Here is a 23,389-nt window from a genome sequence, read left to right on the forward strand (position 1 = left end):
TTCTGTGTTTTCTGTTATATTTATAATGTTACTTTGTATATAGCTCATAATAAACATCTCTGAGTCAAAAGCTCAGGCTTCACAATGATCTAAACACTGTCTCAGATATGTCTTCTACTCCTGGCTCTGCGTGCCGATGCTGACTATCCCTAATATGGTAGATCATTATAGACTTAAACAATAATAAGAGAAGACATCTGGATTTTTAAAACCTAAAGAAGTCCAGTTGCCTCCCTTTTTCAAGCTCTCAGGACTCCCTAATATGGTCATCAGAGCACTGGTTGACAGCACTGAAGCTCCGCCCACTTGCTGTTCAAACCTGTTTGCAAGACACAGCCAGTCACAAAAAAGCTGAAGTACATAAATATAATTTAATAAGCAGTGTGTCCATGTTCATCCAGGTCAGTGTGCATTCTGGGAGCTGTTCCCATAATAAATTGAAATCTTCTGAAACTATTTATAATATTTCTCCATCGTTTCTTTACACTGTGTGCAACAGATCAGAGAAAACCAACACTGTACTTGCTGCTGTAAAAAGAATATGAGCCGCTAACATGTTAAGGTGTTTGAAACGGAGAGATTTTCCTGGTAGTTAGCACCAACAGCTGTAGAACATCTGTCGCAGTATTTCATAAATACTCAAACTGTAAAATATGAACATTGTCTACAGATGAAGCACATGGTGAAATTGTTTCTTCTCTGAGTGTCTCCCTGCATGCAGAGCAGGGTAACGCTTCTGTCAGTCAGACACAGCACTGACGTTCGCATTAGAGTGTCAGTTAGATCCTTAGCAACACAGAGGTCTGCACAGATGCTTTGTGTTACAACATTACACAACTTCCCATTGATACAAACCAGCTCCATAACAGGAAACGTTAGCGGCTTCTCCAAACCATAAACAGAACCCTTCTGTTTGAATTTGATTCTATTCTATTTTAAAAAAAAAAAAAAAAAAAGTTTATTCCTCATCATTGAGTGCGTCTGAAAATCCTTGAAGTCTAGCAACAGCAGCACTTTGAACAGGTGCATTGGTGAAAATAGTCCCCACAAACAAAGGAGTCCCCCTGAGGATATGGCGGATGACTGTGCAGGAGCTCGACACCTCGATGTGAAAGCCCCGATGTCCCAGCTCACTGTCTGTTCGCAGTGTGGTTTCGCCCAATGGAGACGCAAAGAACTGTTGAGGAAAGGGGGGAAAATTCCATTATTAAAACAATATTGTTCTGTTTGTTGTCCTCAGTTTTCACAGCTGAACTACCAGAATTTGAGTTGACAGGAAGTTTAACGGGAAAAATCTCTAGAAATGTTACAAGGGAAAATACATTTTTCCAGATTTTCCAAACAATGTAACCAAAAGGTTTATAAGCATGTGTGGTTTCACATCATAATGTGTTTGGGCTTTTCCCACCCAACAGACAACTACTTCAATATAACATTTTTTCTATCAAAGAAAATTAAACTAACGTAAGCTTCATTCATAGAATAAGTATATGCTTTGTGAGTTTAGATTGCAGATTGAGACAGTAAAGAACAGGCACAGTGAACACAGAATTACTCACTGCTGCTCCCGTTGTTGGGTCAATGAAGTCCGCCCAGTATCCTGCAGTCCACAGAGCGAAACACATCTCCTTTGCCCCGCTCACAAACTGCAGTTAGGACAAAGTCACAGTCACCAACTGCTACAACCTCTGAAGTCTGTAATGGGAAACACACGAGGACTTACTTTACTTAGCAGCTGGTCTCTATCCAGCTCTGTCTCCTTGTCCTCTGACCGACCGCTCGTCTGCGTGACCGTCACCACTGTGATGGAAACTGTGGGCGCCGAAGGAAACAACTGCTCCAGATCTGAGACACAGAGGCGCACGTATGTTAATAAAGCAAATTATAACTCTTTTCATCTCTGATGTTGAACTTCTACAACTGTGCCATCAGCAGCGTTCTGACGTATGGATTTCTAGTGTGGTTCCCCAGCTGCACCAAGGCCGATCAGCAAGCACTCCAGCGGGTGGTGAAAGAAGCTGGCAGAATTATTGGAACAAGTCTGCCAGAGATCAGTAATATCTTCCCCACTCGCTGTCTGAGGAGGGTGCACAGTATCCTGCGGGACCAACATCACCCTGCGCGCCACCTTTTCCATCTGCTGCCCTCAGGGAGAAGGTACAGGTCTATACAGGCCAGAACATCCAGACTGGCCAACAGCCTGTATCCACAGGCTGTGAGGCTCCTGAACTCTCTGCCCCCCTCTCACGGACAATAACCATATCCAACTTCTTAATAGCAATGAACTGGTCTGCATTGGTGCATCATATCTTTATTCTCTTCCCCCTCCTGCCCCCCCCCCCCCCTCTTTCTTAAATAGATAACTATCATATCTGATATCATATCTCACAGTACAATAATATTGAATGGGTTGCATTGTTGTATTTTGTCATGTTTCTCAGGTCTTTGTCTGAATTTCTACGAACATTATTGCTAAGGATTGTCTTATTGCATTGGAGTCACACTGGGTTAAATATGTACACTTGGGTTTTAAGGGGTATTTATTATTTTCTTCTTTTTTTTGGGTTGTATGGAAGCCCCAAACGCAATTTCATTGTTCTTGACAATGACAATAAATAAATAAATACTAAATACTAAATACTATGACATGCCTCAAACTAGAGCTGGGCGATAGAACGATAACGATATGTATTGCGAAATACATATATATATATACATATACTTTTTCTCGATAGAAAAATGTAACTATTGTGATAGACCTCATCGCTCTTGTCCTCTTAAAAAAAAAAGAAAAAAAAGAACAGCCAATCCGAATTAAGTAGCGCAGAGCCGAACCAATCACAGCCGCAGCGTCACGTCACGTGACTTGTTACGTACAGCACAAGTGCCAAGCCGCACATGTGTATTTGTTTGGGAAGCAGCCAGCCACCGTGCCGCCCGGGTAATGGAGGAAATGAGTGTGCTGACTAGAGAAAAATCGAAGAGAAAAAAAATTTACCGAAGAGAAAACAGATGATGGTTCCAATGCCGGAGAGATTGTCGAACGGAAGAGCCATAGAAGTTCTGTAGTGTGAAGGTATTTCGGCTATTTCAAGTCTGACAAAAAACAGAGTAGCGTGCACTGTAAATTGTGCCGAAAGCAAGTCTGGAAATACAATAAAGTGGTGCATGCTCAATCTCTGACTGGAAGCGCTAATTCGTCATTCGGCTTTTGTCAGACTAAAGTAACTGTTAAAAGTGTTTGAAAAGCTAAGCTATACAACAAGGAGAGATTGAGAATTTCCTTTTAGTTCTCAGTTTATTTGATATTGACAAAAGTTAGTCAGTTTTGTCTGTTCTTCTGTAAAACAAACTAAGATTTATTTTTAGAATTAATATTTTGTTTCTAAGTGGAATTGACGTCGTCTGTTTCGTTTGTTCTATTTTGAAACTTAAACGCTTTAGCGGCTGCCTTTTGTGTAGTTTGCAATATTTGCCTTTATTTATCTGAAAAAGTCTCATGTTCCTTAAGTACATCTACCCTGTTGACTTATTATGGGAAATAAATATTTAAATCAAAACAAGCTGCTGATTATTTCACATTTTACTTGTGAGCAATGGCACATTTAAATCTTACAAATATAGTTATTTGGCTTATATCGTGATAGATATCGTTATCGCCTGAAATGAAAAAAACATATCGTGATATGAAAAAATCTCATATCGCCTGGCTCTACCTCAAACCATTCTGTTTGTTGTAGTTGTGAACTGAGTTTTGTAACCTTGGAAACGAAAAAAATCTGAAAAATGTAAGTTAGTAGTTTTTTCCCTTGTATGTGTATAATCTTTTTTTTTTTTTTTTTTTTTTTTTTTTTAAATACACAGACGCAAATTCTCATCTATAGATGCACAAACATCAATCTTTTAGATATTTTGGTTTGCAAGGTTACAAAACTCAGTTCACAACTACACAGTCTGATTTACAAGTACAAAATATTTATGACCACAATATTCAGTATTTTTTCTTCTATATCATCAGAAATATTGTTATCGTAAATTCTTAAATATCCAGATATCATTTTGGCTTGTGTTGCCCACACTCACAGTCAGCGAAGGTAATGCTGGGTGAATCTCTCTTACCTTTCCTCAGCAGCTCTGGGCAGGAGTTTATGGCACAGTCTGTTTCTGTCTGATTAAAGTACTGCTCAGCTTTGCTTACTCTCGTGGAAATAGGCCCCAGCTTTCCCTGAAAAACAAACAAACAATCACACACCCTCTCAGACAAAAGTGGTAAAAATGTAGCTCTGGCTTATTTTTTCAATTTTTATTTATTTATTGTTAATTGTCATACTTGGAATCTTACAATGAAGTGTTACTGACATCTGTGTTTCTCCTGAAACCAATGAGCCACAGCAGCTCACTTACATTTAAAATAAATCAAAGACATTGACTTTAATTTGTTCTCTCTGCTGCTCTGAACTGTAGTCCTAAAAGCTCTGACTGTGTTACAGCTCATAATGTAACTATTCAAAAATCTTACATGGAACTCGTTGACAAACTGGGCCAGTATGAACTGGTGTCTCTCTGTGCTGCTTGGAACCGTCAGCACATCAGGCACCGTCTTGTGAACCGGAGCCTTCTTTTGGTCCTCCATGCCCTCCAGGTGGCAGTCAAACCCAGCGTTACCAGGCAACTGGAAGCGCTGGTCCTGAGGTCCAAATGGTCCCATGTTCTCATCAGGCCACACAGTCCTTGGGCCTGGAGTGATGTGACAAAGATGATTTGTCAGCGTTTGCTGCCACAGGTGCTAAACAGTTTACTACTGAAAACTGCATTGCAACACTGCCTGACGTCCTTTCCTGTTCGACTCACCTGAGTCTGTATGTGATACCGCTATGTAAGGCTCATCTGAGCTCGCAGCAGAGAAGGTTCTGGTTGTTCCAGCCCTGAGAGAAGCTAAAGCTCGACAGCCAGCAGCACGAGACAGGACCGCCCTGCTTTGACCACACAGCACCTGCAGACAGACGACGACATGTGTTAACAGACAGATACATGAAACAGGAACAGCCCTGCCCACGGTGGACTGTCTGCAGCTTCATACTTTTACTGTATGTTTTGTTTAGGACAAACTGGATGCTGCCATTTAGTTCTGGTTCTCTGGAAATAAAGAGACAGATGCATCTAATACGTTGGAGTATTGAGGAATTTAATGCTTTCCTGCGATCAGACTAAAACTTTTCAATTTTTTTTGGAATTGATCTCATAAAGAGGAGAGGATGACACAGTTCAACACATGGACTTCCTATATAACATAGCTTCTAAGACCTTATCACTGCAGCTGACCTCTCCAATCTTCTAACAGAGGTCTCCTAACTGTCTCTCGCTCAGATTTTAAAACCAAAGATTAAAACCAGTGCTTTTGAGGTAGTGGCGGGCAGCCAAACTGTGAAACAGCCTCCCTCCACCAAACAGGTCAGCTGATTGTGTCATTTCTTTAGACGACTATTACAAACTCATTTTTATGAGTTAGCGTTCCCTTAATCTTTTCTCTTTTATGTTGAGACATCGTTTATTTGAAATCTGACAATTTTAATGTTATTTCAAGCTAACTAAGACGTTTGTCTGCATAAAAAGAGCTTTGATTTTTATGTTGTTTTTATTCTGACTGGAAACAGATAAAAACATATTGTTCTCTTTAGCATTTAAACAATCTGAACATGTGGTTTGATGAAGTTTTGACCTTTTAATATGAAAATACTGCCAATAAAAAATTTTAAAAAAACAAACAAAACCCCAAAATACTCATTAGCGAGGAGTGGTTTCAGACAGTGTGCTTTAATGCTACACTTGAGTGGTGAATAAAAATGTTACTGGCCTGAATGGGCCAACAGCTAGTACTGCCTGTAACTGAAACCCTATATTTAATATCAATATAGGGTTTCAATGATTTCAAAATCATTGTGCAGCGTTTTAAAATGATTTAAAGTTATTTCTTGGACAATCAGACATTCTTTTTAAAATCTACTCTGGCCTAAGTGAATAGCAGTACCCATAACATTAGCATGAGCCATAACATTAGCATGAGGAAAATGGTCACTTACATTAGACATTGTGCTTAGTTTCCCTCGCCTTTTATCCTTGAACCTGTTTGATGAAAGAGTAACAAGAAGAAGATAGAAACTGTTATTCCCAACAGAAAACGGAAAAGAAAACTTTAAAACTCCCAAATGTTAGCTTTGCTAACCAGCCGAGCTAAAATAGCTTGTATGATGCAATGACTGCATGTGTCCCTCCATGAAGAAACACATGTGACCAATACACTTATTTCACACATTAATCTACACAGACTATAATCCTCTAAAATACCTTAGGTTCAACTATCAGCTAGCTAACAACACAGCTAGCTTTGGCACCAGCTATCACAAGGAGAGTCGTTCGGTCAGCTGATATCTACTCTTATCACTTTCTCTTTTTTTAAATAAGAGTTCATCTAAAGCACTTCCTGTTTTCACGTGACCTTAAAAAGACCACTGCACAGTGCAAAGCACGAGCGCCTTCGTGTTCATAATAAAGAAAACAAATGTTATTGTGTTGTTGGGAGTACAGCAGGAAAAGTACACACTGTTCCGTACCTGGCGACTTGCACGTACTGTATGCTTTTACAAAACAAGGACGGAAAGTCAGGAGGGACAAATGAATCCCGCACGACTTCCGTAACGCCCTCCTCTTCTTCTACACGTATGTATGCTCTGTGTGCATTGAGCGCCATCTAGTGGGCGGTTTGCAGTTGTCTCCGTTAGTGAGTGAAAATTTTCTACGATTACTTCTTGTCAATACAAGAACATTTGCTTTATGCTTGTTGTTTAATTCTACAGAGTTTCTATTCTTCTTTCTTTGTCAGAAGCTCGGCCTTGCTGGGTGCATTTTCTTAGCTTGTTACGCTGATGTTTAGGTCTATAACTGGGCAAACACTAAAGAAGACAGAGGAGTAAATCATACCTGTATCTGTGCTGAATGAGAATGAATAATTCCAAATCAAAATCAATGAATGCACAACACTTTTTTATTACGTCTTTCTTCACCCGCTCTATATTCTTAGATGCACTGTATCAAAGACTCTTAAATCAGCATCACTTAACACAAACTTTTTAACAGACATTTCCTCTCACTCCACATCTCATCCAGGCATTTCTTTGCAGCCCACATAATTGCATAGTCTCCGATCCAATCACAAGATCAGCCTGGATGTGGAGCGGAGATTTTGCAAAGCATACAACATTTCGACATGGTGAAATTCAAATGATCTTTTTTTTAAATCTCAGCACAAGATGGCAGCAAATCAACAGTTAACAGAACCAAGGCAGTATTTATAACAGCAGTACTGATCTGCTTCGCCCTGTAATGTGACACTAATGTGTCTGTCTGTTACCTTGAAAAGTTTTCATGATATTCATGATAGCTGCCACATTGCAGCTGCTTTTATGTTGAGCACATGCTGTTCGTGAGAGATAAACATGAAGCAGGGAACCACTGTACTCACAAATGCATTTTTCTAAATGATAAAACCATTCACTTTTGTTGATTTTAATGGGTCTCGGTGTGATGATAATTGTGCTTTGGTGGTCATTTGCATTCATTAGGATGACAAATGACAGAGTGTCAGTAGGTTTTATTTCTGAAGACAGAGCTCTGGTGTCCAATGGAAGCACCTTAAACTCATTTTCACTTTGACTTTAGTCCTTTTAAGGTTTGGCTTGCTGAATTTCTGAGAATTACCTTGAAAAAAAATGTTTGTACTGGACCTTTCCCAGGTGGGATGATGTGAAGAAACAGTATTCACTTGTTCAGCAAAATCCCCTCCCTTGCATGATAAAGTGTAATAATCAGAATGAAAGAGCTATCTTGGCCAGAGGGGCATTATTTACTGTCAGAAGTAGCGAAGGACAAGGACAGGCAGTATTTGCTGGCGTAGACACATCCCTTTAGCTGACTTGGATGAGCTGATTGACACTTTCTCTGAGCTGACGGGATATGCAGTGGGAGTTTACCCTGGGACCAGCACGCACTTGTGTGTGAGTGGTGATGAGGCATGCGGAGCCATGCCGAACGTGGCTGTCAGTACGTCTCCCACAGGATCATTTGTTACAGCGTCTAGGCTCGACGGGGCTCCTGTGCATATTAAAGTATGAGATTTTTATTTGGCCAGCAGCAACTAAATTACACATTGCATTTAGAATAGAAAATGCATTAATTTACTTGTTTACTACTCTAGGAAGTACTTTAGTTACACTGTTGTCACATGACTTTTATGTTAGCCTGCCACATCACCTATGATACTAGAGGTCACATGGGTGATGTTACACAGGCGATGTTCAAAGCTAACTAGCGGTTAGCAACTTAACATCCATTTTCTTCTAGCCCCCAACAACCCGTGTTGTTTGCCGTAGGGCGAGAGGGGGGCACACTCAAGACAGATCACCAGTTTGTCACAGGGCTAACAGAGCCAGACACCCCTTGGCCCCTCCCATTCAGACGTATGGTCAATTTAAGATCACCAATTAACCTAACCCCACTAACTGCATGTCTTTGGACTGTGGGAGGAAGCTGGATGATCTGGACAAAACCCACACAGGCATAACAGTGGTAACCAGGTCACCTTATGTCCACATATCTGCATAAATCCCTGTACTAATATAGAGGTAATACAGAAGCACTCTCAGTTAGCACCATGTTTAATGACCCAGTCACAAAATCCTGGTGGTTGCCTGGCGATTGCATTGAATTTTTTCATATTCGGTAACCAAGTGCAAGTAGTTGCGGTGTCCAATTTCGATGGCAAGGTGACTGCAGAGCTTGCGGCAATGCTTGGTGGGAAGCAACCTGTCTCCCACTGCTTGTAGTCTGACTCAGAATGACTGCAATCATTCTCAGACAGACTGGAAAAGATCTGCAAATAACTGCCATTGGCTTTTTAAATGTAGAAAGATTGGCAAGACTTTGTATTGGTTTGCAACAGTTTGCACCAAAGAGCACATCTGCAAAAATAAAGAGCCCAACTCAACTGGTTGCCAGCTATTTGCATTCCTGTGATATTCCTGTATTCCTATAAAGCAAGGTTGCTGAGCACCTGTGTCATTTTGGACTTAAACATTAATATTGATGGAGGAATTTCGGTTTTAAATCTATGAAGTTCTTGCTGAAGGCAACAGATTTTCACTGATTAATTACAGTTAATCACTGGATGATCACAAACAGATTGCATGTAATTGCCAATTTGACCCTGTTCAAACACAGAATGATAGCAGATCGACTCCATCTTATTTGTTTACTTGTTTTTACTTAATTTTATCTTTGACTTGATGCACCAAAGATGAAAACAGCAACTCACTATGAATGATCTCAAACATGGTCCCTGCCTTGGAAGCAATCATTTTTAGGCTGCTGGGGGATTCCCATGATGCATTGAGTAATTCTTCTTCAACGTCCTTTTTCACTCACTATGTGTTCATAGACCTCTCTGCCACGAATCATACTTGTTATTAATCTCTGTCTCTCTTCCACAGCATGTCTTTATCCTGTCTTCCTTCTCTCACCCCAACCGGTCGCAGCAGATGGCCCCGCCCCTCCCTGAGCCTGGTTCTGCCGGAGGTTTCTTCCTGTTAAAAGGGAGTTTTTCCTTCCCACTGTCACCAAAGTGCTTGCTCATAGGGGGTCATATGATTGTTGGGTTTTTCTCTGTATGTATTATTGTATGGTCTACCTTACAGTATAAAGCTCCTTGAGGCAACTTTTGTTGTGATTTGGCTTTGTTTAAATAAAATTGAATTGAATTGAACCCCCAAGACTGAATGTCACCCATTGGTTAGTGCAGCCTCAAGCTCAACACTCTGGGTGTCACGTGGCGTTCTGAAACTGGCAGTAATGGATGAATGGATGGAGTAAGGGACACTCCACGCTTATGCAGTAGCGCATTGTCAATCACAAGGTGGAACTGCTGGTTCACAGTCCTTTTTGACTCTGAAGGAGACCATAATTTACAAAACGAACAGCATGTTACATTCAGAAAGACTCCAATAAGACCAGAAACTCACCAGGAAAATGTTTACTGACTTCATAGATTAGATACGCCATAGGGTACATGCAAGCCATGTCATTATTATTCATAAAACACACTTAGTATAAGGGTTATGTTGTAAAGATTGGATAGAAAGCACTAAGTTGTAGAAAGAAAGGCGTTGTTCTTAGGTGTGAATGAGCTGTGTTGTATAAAGCACTTACCTAACCTCTTAACATCCACTTTGTCACCAGCACCATCACCATTCATGTCAATCTCTATCAGGCTTTTTGTGCAACTCAACACAATCACCTCAAATGTTCAAGGAAACAATTACATGAGGCAGTTAAGTCCAATTCAAGGTGAATTTTTCAGTCCGTTTGTCTGTGGCTGTGGTCAGTATTAAACCTCCACCGGGTGCTGGACTCACTAACACACAGTGTAAAGTAATAGCCCACTGTCAATCTAGCGAAACACTTTTCTCTGGACAGCACTGTCTGGCTTTGTGAGAGGAATTCCAAAGTGCAGCACAGCCTTAAGAGCTCCAGACAAAGTCATGAGTCAGTCGAGGTCTTTTTGTTGCTGTGCTCTCAAGCTGCACTGGATGTTGTCTGGAATCAGCAATTTTCTATTGCCTTTTCATCCTCTGTCAAAAACCATATTCCCATCTCGCACACTGTGAGCTACCTGCCTGTGTCAGCACACCGTTAACCGCACTCACTCCTTAACTAATGATAAAGTGAAGGCCATTAAGGGTGTGTTTCCCCATCTCCTGGGTATGTGGAAAGGACAAACCAATAAAGATGGGAGAGTTACAGGTTTTGGTCACCCCTCACAGCCCATGCATGCTCATACTAGATATAAAAGCTGGTGCTTATGTGTAAAGTGTGTAAAGTCAATTTGTCTCCAGGCTACAGTACAGTCCTTCAGGTTAGTGACTGCTTTCTTTGACCAAACTGGAGACGTAGGCTTTGGCACTCATATCTATGATATATTTCATATTACCAAGCTCATCAATGAATTATTTAGGGTTAGGGTTGCTTTTTAACCACATTCTAAACAAGCAAAATTTCATTCTGAAACCATTCGGTTAAAGTTGAATGTTCTTAAAGACTTTAAACAGAGAATAGTCTTCATTATAAGCTGCTCATTGCAGGTGTCTGAGGCATAATATGCTCTGATTTATAATGAAATCCATTAGCATTAACGTTTACATGGAAATTCACTTCAGGGACTTCAGGAATTATTTTTTCCACGTAGCACCAGATAGGGTGCTAAGTGCCATTCTCCTGCTTTTTTTGTTTATCTGCACTGTAGACAAACTCATCAAATGGGGAAAGATGGATCCCAGAATTGTACACTGTTTCACACAATGATTTTAAGCCACTTGAGGTTGGCATCAAATGTCAGTTTATCCCTATAGACTCCCTTACTAAAATGACCACGTTTAAAGCATTAAAAGGACTTTATAGCAGAGACTGATCTAACTAATCCAAAAAGTTTGTATTTCAGTTTTGGTGAGTGAAGTTTTAGCACTTCATTAGCCTGTTAATTAGCACTAACTAGCCAATATATACATGCACCTTGTTAACCAAGATTGCTAGCATTAGCTGGTAACTTGGTACTTGGTACCCTTTTATCTGTATAACTTCTGGCTTCCAGGCCAATAAATCCTGTCGTGGAAGACATCTTTTACACTTTCTGTGAAAAACATGTATGCACAATTGTTGCGCCCCGAACTTTAGGTCTCACTTAATAATATCCAAATCTGAAGCACTGGCTGAATTTTGTGCATGCATTTTTGTTCAGGGCATTTAAACTGCTTTACTTTAAGTGTCTCTCTTGGCATTATCTGCTGCTTTCCAGGGAGAGAGCTCGGAAATGTCTGAAATTTACAGGGCTTTGGTCCAATTAACAGGTTTCTTTGATGAGGTTAATCATTTAAATATGCTAAACCAACTTTCATTTTTTTTTTTTTATGTCTTCCCTGATTGCGCCAACTTTGTGAGCATGGTCACAGTGGGCACTGATGCAAAATGCATGAACCCCTCCAGAAACATATGATTATATGAATACAGAATAAGCGCACATACGCGATGCTACCTCATTAATGACTGTAAACCCCAGGCTTACACTTGGGGAAATAATGGAGCATTTCAGCACTACTGACACTGCTCGCAGCATTTTGGAATCGATTTTAATAAACAAGCAGCAGGTGCAGGCACGGAGGAGCGGTAAATTTTAAAATAAGTACTGCAAAGTCTCGAGCAAGTGCAAAGGATATGATTTATGGTAATTTTTATAACAGCACACAAACAAATGGAATTCTACAGAGAAATGAAATGATAATATCATTTACAGATTTTTAAAATCTTAATTTAAAAGACCCAGATGAGACAATTCCTATGCTAACAGTTTCTCAGCAGCATGGTATGTGGTTCACTTCATATTTAACAGTTCAATGTCCAATGTTCTTTATTCATTTCTGGGTTTACTGAGTTTAAACCTCTTGACAACAATGAGGCAAACACAGGGTTAGGGTTGTATTTAGCTGCATGCTAAACAAGCATAGCATCATTAGCATAATTTACTATGCGCGTTTAAAAAGAAAGTTTAAAAAGAAAATGTGTAAAGAAAGTGACTGGACTTCTTTAAGTTCTTTAACTTAAAGAAGTCCAGTCGCTTTCTTTCCACACTCCTTAGACTACTATGCCGTGGATGAGTGAGAACCTACACAGCAATACTACACTGAAAAAAGAAAATAGTTGAACCAACTTAATTGAATTATTTCAATTGGTAACACCAAATTTAATTAAGTTCCTTGAAATGAAGTTAATACATTAGATTAACACAACTGATTTAAGTTACATGTACTTAATAAATTAATTGTTGTCAAATAAACATTTTGCATTAATCCAACTTAAAATTAAGACATTTCAACTTAAAGTTTTCAGTTTTTCCAACCCAATAATTTGCATAACCCAAAAGTAAAATATTGCTCTTTGCTAACCTAATAATGTGGTTTAGTGTAAATTACTTTTTGTAGTGACTCTAAAATGAAATTTTAGTTTGTTTAATAAAGCTTAAATCAAAATTTTAAGTTGGCTGAAAATATTTTTCAAAAAATTCAAAATCCAATGTTTTTTTTTTTTTTTTTAAATGCTTTATTGTATAAATGTAATAAAGTATTACCTTTATGGCAACCAACACAGCTTTTGGTCAAACACATTACACATTTGTCCTTTTTAAAACACATATGCACAAAATGCAAGTAACGCTTAGTAGGACCACAAAGTTGTCATCAAAGTGTAAAGTGCAACACAGTATTACACAAATATCAATCTCAACACATATAGTGTCAACTATGAAAAAGTGCCCCAAGAGTATTCAGAAACTGTCAATGAATAAATATCTGAACAGTGTAGCTGACCAATGGGGATGAAAAAATATAAACACTCCTTTAAGAGTTTTAGAATGTCACAACAGTTTGTTGTATAACTGAGCACATCAAACCTGAAATGCAACCTTTCCCTTGAAACGAAGGCAAATATGTCTGAAGAAAAAAAATTAAAAAATAAATAAAAATACCATACAAAGTATGTATAAAAGCACATTAAATTAGGGTTTGAGGTCTCTTGGAGCATAAAAAAGGCCCAACATCCAAAAGAGACTACATATTTTACATGCTATATGTCCAAACACAGTTGTTCCTTCGCATTATGGCACAAGGCCATTTGTTGGTCATTGTTCTGTGCCATTACTGGGAGCTTTGAAGTTTGATATACAGATTTTGGACTTTGGGGGACATCTTGTGCTGATCATGCTGCATGAAGATTTTTTGGAGCACTTCAAAAGTGAAGCGAAAGGGTTTTGGATAAGCTAGGTTGAGTGCATAGATCAAACCTAGAAGCAGGGCACAAGCTGAGGCAACCGAAGTTAGTTCATGCAACACTTCCACACCCTCAATGACAATGCCAATGTCTTCAGGTGGCTCCTGCAGTCCCTCCCCCTCCTTCCGAATCACATACACTGCCATGGTGACCTCCTCCAGGTCCCTCTGAATATCATCTGCTCCACAGTCCTACAGAGGGGTACAAGACACAAACACAAATCATCATTAGCCTCACTTCTTACTGTGATTAAGTGTTTGGGTGATGTACCAATATGTGTTATGTGCTGGGCTATTTCTTGGCTGGGTGTCATCACACACCAGAAACAGCAGAGAGAGGTGTATCAATCTGACTCTAATCAAATTGTAAGCAAGAAAGATAAGATTTCCCAACATGTCAAACTATTCCTTTGAACTTAAATAATTAAGTAAGCCCGTCTTACTTAAAACAAAGTCAATCCAATATGTAATGTGTTGTTGCTGGGAATTACATAATGTCCAATATGGTCATGATAATAAATACATGTCAGCAATCCAACTATGGTTCACGTGTTATGTTTGTTCTAACAGTTAACTTTTTTTGTGTCCCTTTGACAAGATGTTCTGACAAACTGTTGAAACTTACAAGGTATTCCTTGATCAGGCCATCTGCATCTTCTCCCAGGAAGATGGTGAGGGCTTTCAGCACACATTCCCTCCGATGATTAATGTCCACAGTCTAGAACAACAAATGTTGATTAATTTTAAACTCTAAATTTCATAAGACAGACATCCTTACTCTTATTGCTTAACTTACATGTACTTTATTTAAAAACAGTAATTCACAAGCCCAGAGATTCATTACAAAAAGAAAAGGGGATGAGTTCAGTGGTGTATTTTTTGAGTCGCTAAAAACATTCATGCATATGAAAGCCATGATTAGCATTGGCCTGCCCATATTGTCTTTATGAAGGATTCAGATATATTTTGACAGCCCTCTTAGTTACGAAGTATCTTGTTTGATGGTACAGATTTACCTGGTCCAATGTGTCCATGATGTTCGCAATCTTTTCGCGTGTTGCTCCTCCTTTGGCACGTATGACTTTGATCAGCTGACTTGAGTGCATGTCTAACTGGGCCATGAACTTCCACTCAAGAGGAACAGCCATGAGCCTCTGGAACTCTGTATTTATCTAAAAACAAAACACAAATGACAGTAGATATTGTATTATGGAACAAAATGCTGAAACTGATTGTATGCCAAAATGTCTATATCCCAAAAAGTACAACATATATGGGAATTCAAAATGTAAATTCTTTCATTAAGTTCAGTGTTATAAAATCTCAACCACATCAAGTTATGACCGATTCATGAAAGTTAACTGCAATAAATCCTGACGCATACAGACTTCGATCACTTCAGTTCCATTCTTACCTCTTTCTGTGTGAAGAGTGCAGGCCATCTGTCCTTCAGTTCCTGAATGCTTGGTTCTTGGTTTACCACCTCATGTCGTCTGTAGGCAAACGTGTTAGCCATTTTGTCTGCGATGACCCTTTCATTGTCCCTTATCCCGATCTCTGTCAGAAGTTCTAGTCTCACTTTTTCCATGCTGTCCAGAGTCTCACCAGTAGGAAAGGATGGATAAAAGTTAGCTTCAGAACGTTTTGGCTTCTTCACTTTTTTAGCAGGGAAAGCATCTGTAGTAGCTTTAGATTTCAGTGAGTTTACACACAGCTCTGGACACCCCTGTAATTTGAGCTGGGTCCTGTAGTTTGCCATTTTGTACTTCAGTCGTTGTTTCCAACCGTAGCAGCCATTGAATGATCCAGGTTCTTTCAAACATGGGTGCTTTTTGATAAGGGCCTCTGCAGCTGCGCAGAAATGTGCATCCTCTGGATAGGCCTTGTAACGGTAAATTTCTTCTGCAACTCTTTTCAGGATATCAGACAGCATTCGGGCGCTTAAAGTCAACATTTTTTGGCTCACACGGTACTCAGTATTCCCCCTCTCTAGCTGTAGCTCTGTGTCATATGAAAATTGGGGAATTGCAAAGTCTTCTGGCCACTGTTGTGTTCGAGATGACATAGATTCAGGGGATGAGAGGATAATTGTGTCATTTGATGCCACCGAAATACCGTCATCAGACTCAAATGAAAGAGACAGAGATGAAGTGGACTGATCGGCACTGATCAAAGGTGGATTTGTTTGCTGGTGGATCACTTTGATTGTCCCCAAATTCCGAAGTTCGGTGGTAGAATTCAGATTGAAGAAGTCGTTGCCAAAGTCTTGGTCCATGTATTGCAGTCTGAAGTTACCTTTTAACCCAAAGGTAGTCTTTATCGTGCTGAGAAGGTCTTCAAGTGACTCTGGGATGCCATTTGGAAGAGTCAGCTTTTCAATGTTGTTCTCTCCTAAAATCACCTTCAGTCTTGCAGGTGTTGAACCAGCCATGGTGGTCTGAGAACAAAGCACAAGCACAGTTAGTGAGGATCAACATGTAAACCACTGACATTTCCAATTAGGAGAATTTAATGTCAAACTAGAGGAAAAGAGAGAAGGCAAAGAGAGGAGGAAAGGGGAGGAGAAAATGAAGAGGAGAGGTGGAGATCAGCTGAGGCAGCGAGGAGAGAAGGCAAACCGAAGAGGAGAGGGGAGGAGAAGAGAGATGGCGAGAATATGGAAGACATTGAAGAGAAGAGAGAAGGAGAGGAGGTGAGGAGAATATAGGAGACAACAAGGAGAGGAAAGAAGAAAAAGAGAAGAGAAGCAGAAGGGGGGAGAGCATAGGATTAGCATTCACTGACTGGAATCCAGCGACCTGCATTAAAAAAATGACATAACTGATGAATTGCCAATGACATCATCACACCACTTTGGCTTGCAGTATAAAATAAATATGTTCTGAGAACACATTAGTATTGTATGGGTCTGGGTTTTGTTTTCCCACTTAAGAAAATACTTTATCATATTTTGAGGCCTCACCCTTTAAACATGGACATATCTTTTCAAGGTGACAAGACGCATCCCTCTAATTTTATAGTCTGCCAGTGGGTAGGTATCATGCAGTTCTTGTGGCTCAACAAGTTCCACTTCTTTGCTTGGTGATGTTTTGAGATCATAAGCTCTGTAGTGTTCCATATACCATCCGCTAAGCTTTTTCAGAATGAAGATTAGTTTGTCCTGCAGTATCACCATTTGGATGATTTCACCAAACTCTGGCAGTCCTCCCAGTGAGCCGTGGATCAAGATCATCCCACACTTGTAGATTATTCCATTATATGCTACACTTTTAGCCAAGCACACATTGTCCATATCTGGAGACTTCTGTCTCAGTGCATTTGAGATGTCCTTGTTAAGAACATCAATGTGAACAGTGGAAACATCTGTTACTTCCAGTGGGGGTTTGGCAAAGCTAATTGCATGCAAATGATATGCAATCTGATACTGATGTCTCTGTGAAAGGGAAAGAAGTACATTTTTGAAGCATCTGATGTTCCTTGCAACTCTTTTAAAAAAAAACTATGCTTTGCTTCGAATCGCACAGTCCATAGTGCAACCAGTGGCCCAAACTTACGAATCAAGTATGGATAATGTTCCAAGTAGTGGTGCTTTGGTTTAAGATTAACATCTGGGAAAACCTCTTGAAACTTGATTCTGTGCTCGGAGATCTTAAAACCAAGATATGCAATGGAGTCCTCAGTATGAACAGGACTGACAACAAGATCAACAATGTCCTTCAAGTCTGTTAAGATGTGCCAGGCAGGCTCCTCACAGGGTACACTCTGCCCAACGAACAAAGGCAAAAATCTGATAAGACTCCAGTTCTCGTGTGCATTCCCTCCTACACTTTTTTTGGATGCAAAACTGAGAGCCACAGGATGAGGTCGATTTGTTTTGTCAGCCCACTTAAAGTTGAAAGATGATATTGCTTCATTCAATGTACATAATGTGAAATACTTTTTTTTGATTAACAAATTGAGGCAAAGCGCAAGTTCAAAAGGAACAATTCCCTCAAAAAGATCATGTACAACATCAGGTGGAAACCCAGTGGTAACATCAAAATGTGAGAGGTGCTTTGACAAAATACACTTTGATTTCACACCATAATAACTGGGCCATTTGTTTTCCTCAATAATTCGTAAATGATCTGCATGAATGTCTTTTGTTCTTAAAGTAAAGACTTCACTTCTGACTTCAATAGTCTGGAACTCTGATGTTTCTGCAGTGCAAAATCTACATACGTATGTCCCTGAGAAATTTTCAAAGAATCCAGCAATACTGTGTGCACCAAGGTTGTCGGCAACAACACACTGAACAGTGCCTTTTACTGTTCTGCCCAACTTTGACAGAAATATCCCACTCTGTTCCAAAATTACAAGATCATTAATTACAGGTTTTAACACTTTCTCATACCCATAGCACTTCAGATCATTACTTTTGATTAAAGCAGCCAAATAGATTGAGGTTAAAGCAGAATTACAGCCTGGTGGCAAATTACCCAAAACCCAGTACAATCCACAAATTTTATGCTTCCTCCGTGATGTACCAAGGGGATTACATATTTCGAATTCATCAATGTATAATATCAATGAAATGCTTTCCTGCTTGGACAACAGTCCATTTTCATGGAAGAAGTCACCATCGAAGATAGTTTTGTAGTGCACAGAAGTTTTTTGAGGCTGATTATCTACAGTATTCAAATTAACAGCCTGATCCAAGATTGTCTGGCAGTCAAGAATATGCTGCAAAGACTTTAAAATTGAAATATATTGGAATGACTTGTTATTTTTTCTGTCAAGTATATATTCCACTGGTTCCACTACTTTAAAGTGGCTCTTATAGTTTTCTTTTCGTCTCCAAGGACTGGAAAGTGGACCTTTATCTCCAATTGCTTTTTTTACAGGGTTTGTCTCACAGAGTACACTGGCTAGCTTTTCAACAACTGACTGGTCAAATTGGCATCCGTTGTCTTGTAATACTTGGCTAATAGTCTTTTGGGTAATCGCCACAGAGACAGAACCAATCAAATAGTTTAACTCCTGCAAAAGCTCATCTACAGCTGCATTAGACACAAGAAAGATGTGTTCCAACTTAAGGAGCACTGAAGCTCAATATCCTTCTCTAAGTTTTCAGAATACCCATTGTCAAAAGCAGAATTTAAATTTACATCACTCTCTATAATTTCCACATCTGAAATATCACTGGCAACACTGGCACATGATTCATCAACAGAACTTATTCCAGGCTTAAATGTGTTCACTGTACCAGAGTGTTTTCTGTATTTATGACTTTTGAAGTTCTCATAGACATTGGTTTTATATTCACAGTTTTGGAACACACATGTTACAGTTTCCTTATTTTTAAGATGCTGATAGATATGTTGAAAATATTCTCTTTCTGTGGAGAGTTGATTATGGCCACAAATATGGCAAGTGAATTTGGATGCAGCTTTGGAGACTGCTTGTTGGGCAGGGTGATTTCTTGATAGATGGCTCAGTAGGGCGTTCCAAGTCTTGAACCTACATGCACAATTTAAATAAGTGCATGGATATGAGTGGCCTCGTCCGTAATGCCTATGAATCAGTTTGTAGTGTTTGAGCAATTCAGATCTTTTTGTTAATGTTGTCCCACAGTCCTTGCATCTCCACATGAAGCATAGCACTGGAGAAACAAAGAGACACGCTTTACTGGGTGTATATAAATAATTTGAGAAAACACAGAGGGAGAGTTGGGCAATATTACAATATATCAATATGGTGATATGAGACTAGATCTCATCTCAGCTTTTTGCCACATTGCCCAACACAAAGCGAATCATTTAAACACAAAATGTATTCATCAAATGTAGCCAGCCCTCTCTAATTAGATTTTAAAGGGATAAGTTCAAAACAAAAGTTTAAAAACAAAACCCAAATGCCCATAGGTACATTTTTTTTTTGCAATTGTTTTATATATAAAGCCGATTCCTGTTCAGTGTAAAACTGAATTAAATTTAAATGAGACATTACTATTTTGAACTTGCATACCTTTGTTGTTGATGAAGTGAAAGTACGCAAGTTCACAGGTAAAACGAGCTGCCTGGCACACCTCCACACAGGAATGCCCCTCTTGAAGTAGTCACAGAGCTGAGAAGAAGTTAGGTCAGAAGGTGGCGATGGGGCATCACATTTTACACCAAGCCAAAGGTTGTGGCACTGTCCAGGGTTCCAACCAGAGGTGATGTAATCTTTCTGCCATCAGCAGACACCCCTCTGGAGAGGTTGACAGGAAGGAAAGGAAGCGCTACCCAAAGTCCTAAAGATTAAAGATATGTTCGAGTTAGTCTGTCGATCTTTCATCATGTTTACAGTGTTCATCTGCATCTATGTACTTATATATGTATTCAGACACAGACCAGAAGTGTGCTAGGTCTACAAGAAATCTGATGGCTGTATTTTCTGTGTTCAATAGCGTAATCCGGTTGTTCAGTCTGACGTCACTAGCCGTGTCTGGGTCTAAACTCTGCTGCAGGTCCATATATCAAACGATCACTATGGCATTACTGAGAGTTGAAAAACTGTCTAAAGTCTTTCATCTTTAATAAAATGATCAGCGTTCTGCTCTACCAGGTGTAACAATTGAGTTTAACATCCAGGCATCCATGAAAACGGAATTTATGACATTTAACAGAGTTAGAAGTTAGCAGGGAGTTAGCTCGCTAGCTTCTATCTAAATACAATATAGCATGTCCTGACTGCGGGGTTTTGGAAACAAATTAAAACGTACAGCTCTGTTATCACTTCCAGCATAAATGAAGACAGAAAACTAAACAGCAGTGACGTTTGTAGGGTTACTGAAGTTGGGCTAGCTGGTATATAATGATGTACTACGTGACCGCTAGCGACACAGCTATGTTAGCATAATATAAACAAGCTAACTTTTTTTCCACTCGATAAAAGTTAATGTGAGTGTTCTCGGTGGTCAGGAACAAATGTAATCGCATGGCAGGATGCTGTAAAAGGACCAAACTTCAGCCAGGAGAACAACTGAGATAATCCATCCACAATACGAGGTTAGTCATTCATATACTGCTGCATGGGCTGGGATGTAGTTACATCGTAAGGTTTTAAAAACTGAGCTTAAATAAATGATTAGCAGTAATAAAAGCCGAGGGAGGTCAACAGTGATCACTGACTGTTTAGGAGCTTTTTGAGATCAAATAGAAGAAAATACATAAAATTAAACATGTTAACAACACAAAAGCCATATTAAACGCAGACTACTTTAGACCCGCAAGTAGGATTCGTCGCGTCATCACTGAACAACCGGATACTTTCTTCTATGATTTCTAATTTTGATTTTCTGCCGCACACCATCTCCCTCTCACACAGCTGATCCGTGCGTGTACGAGCGCTGCACGCACCCTTTCTCCTCGCCTTCTTAACGTCATGTACATTGAAAGCAATGCAAGCGGCAGTAAATGCATGCTTCCTGGAGCCACCACAGCTAAACTTTACCTCCTACATCACCCGTGGCCGTGACCGCTTGAACTATTCGCGCCGACAGGCATACTGCGAACAACCACTCGTGTATAAATGCGCGCGCACGAAGTAACGTAGTCTGAAGAGAACCGCGGCCCAGCTTGCCGCTATAATGTGCTAATGCTAATGAATAACTAACAGTAAGCCAACACCGACACACTGCATGAATACACAACTTTAAGCTAGCGTTACGATATTAAAACAAGAGAGTACCGCCGGCAAACTACTAACTTAACCTACATGTCCAAGCACAAACTACCAACAGGTCTGACATTTCGCTAATGTTAGCAGGGCTGAATGATAGCGGTTTGGTCAGGTCAGTTTACTAAACACTTAACAAACTTAACAATACAGTTGGAATATTTTTTATATCTAATACATTAAAATATGTGTTCTACATTTGACTTACCTTCAAGGACTATGGAAAAAGTAATATCTTCGTTACCTTATTGACCAAATTGTTCACGAGGTCCTGCCTGCAGCCAAGTGCCTCTCAAATTGTTGTTCTCAACCGCAGGTAGAAAATTCTGGAGAAGGCGGAGACGTCATGACATCAGACGCACTGCGTCACGAGAAACCTAATTGATGCAGGTTGACTCTAATGAGAATAGCAGGTTACATGTGTACTGAGGGAACAACACGTAATAACAAGTTGATATACTCCACAAATGTAGATTGGCTCCACTAAAGCAGAAATCTTAATGAAACTAACTCTGAACTTTACGTAACTTCAACTACTGCTGAAATACACTTTTTAGAGTGTATGCTTGTTTAGCATAATTTAGCATAGCATAGCATTCCAGATAGATATGAACCTTAAACCAACCCCAAACTGCCGAATCATGTATGTTGAATGCTTCTAAATGACTTTTATAAAGTGCTGATTTGTTTCTGACAGAGGTGGGACCAAGTCATTGTTTTGCAAGTCTCAAGTAAGTCTCAAGTCTTTATCCTCAAGTCTCAAGTCAAGTCTCAAGTAATGTCAGGCAAGTCAGAGTCGAGTCTCAAGTCACTGGTGTAAAAGTCCGAGTCAAGTCACAAGTCTGAAACTTTGAATTTCAAGTCCTTTCGAGTCTTTAAAAAAAAAAAAAAAAAACGAAAAAATAATGTTGCAGTTATATGCTAAATGTAAATATTAGACCATGTAATTTTAAAATCTGTGTTTTTCTCAACACATGACAAAATAGTGAACTTAGAAAATATACACAAATTGTGAAATTGCACCTCTTTAAAATGCAGCTCAATTAAACCTAGCTCCAAGAATAATTTTCACCGACAGTTCTGAGATAAGCTGCATGTTATTCTTGGATGCGGTTGTAGGACCGGCTTTAAAATCGCATGACAAAAATATCATACACATTAAAAAAAAACTGTATCACCAACGTAGCCTGGACAACATTTGCTAGTTAGATGAAGTCAGCTATCTCATCGTAGCATATTTATATGCATATTTATAATCATACGGTTCTTGGAGTGAGTGCATACACTCATGAAGTTTAGTAACTTCAGGTCACTGCAACAAGCCCAGGTACAGTTTACCGCCAGATGGGTGCAGGACCTTGAAATGCACCGTGTAGAAAGTAAAGACCATCGTACGTGAAGAGAAAATCTCCGTCCCGGTTTCCCTCCAAGGCGTGAGCAGATAAGCAGAGTTTTGTCCTTTCTTTATAAGATTCCTAATTATTCAAAGTAACACTCAGGTATGCCGCTCAGCTGGGTTAGTTACGACGTCAGGAGTAGCTTGGGAGAACAAGGAAACACAGACTGCTTCAGGTTGCCTTCCCAAATCGACTCAAAGGTTTATTTAGTACATAACAGCTTATATAGAGGAAAAAAAGGTTCGTGTGTCAGCAGGTTCTCAGTTCAAACCGGTACAGACCAAATAAGGAAACGTCTTCCTGCCTTGTGAGCAAAGAAGTATCCTTTGTGTAGTTTATCAGTTCAGCTACAATTTATGATCATCCCAG

General features: G+C 39.6%; 2 protein-coding genes across 3 annotated transcripts; both read right to left on the reverse strand.

Moving 5' to 3' along the window:
• Positions 1-352: 352 nt before the first annotated feature.
• mmadhca (metabolism of cobalamin associated Da) lies at positions 353-6,651 on the reverse strand. 2 transcript variants are annotated; one of them, XM_085397839.1, is made up of 8 exons: positions 6,612-6,651; positions 6,081-6,123; positions 4,852-4,993; positions 4,520-4,737; positions 4,120-4,225; positions 1,724-1,845; positions 1,560-1,646; positions 353-1,177 (listed from the first exon to the last, which is right to left on the reverse strand). In XM_085397839.1, the coding sequence occupies exons 2-8, from the start codon at positions 6,087-6,089 to the stop codon at positions 959-961; spliced, it is 903 nt and encodes a 300-aa protein (XP_085253965.1). In that variant the 5' UTR covers positions 6,090-6,123; positions 6,612-6,651; the 3' UTR covers positions 353-958. The 2 variants fall into 2 exon arrangements, with proteins under 2 accessions (XP_085253965.1, XP_085253966.1); XM_085397840.1 differs by lacking the exon at positions 6,612-6,651 and adding an exon at positions 6,346-6,565.
• A 7,139-nt stretch (positions 6,652-13,790) lies between these two features.
• Positions 13,791-21,795, reverse strand: LOC146642465 (uncharacterized). The gene is made up of 5 exons (XM_085399300.1): positions 19,929-21,795; positions 15,337-16,359; positions 14,939-15,094; positions 14,548-14,640; positions 13,791-14,114 (listed from the first exon to the last, which is right to left on the reverse strand). The coding sequence occupies exons 2-5, from the start codon at positions 16,351-16,353 to the stop codon at positions 13,791-13,793; spliced, it is 1,590 nt and encodes a 529-aa protein (XP_085255426.1). The 5' UTR covers positions 16,354-16,359; positions 19,929-21,795.
• Positions 21,796-23,389: the final 1,594 nt, after the last annotated feature.

Source organism: Rhamphochromis longiceps, linkage group LG23 (assembly GCF_057381845.1).
Source record: "Rhamphochromis longiceps isolate RC_006_pf linkage group LG23, R_longiceps_female_GT1.1, whole genome shotgun sequence".
NCBI lineage: Eukaryota > Metazoa > Chordata > Actinopteri > Cichliformes > Cichlidae > Rhamphochromis > Rhamphochromis longiceps.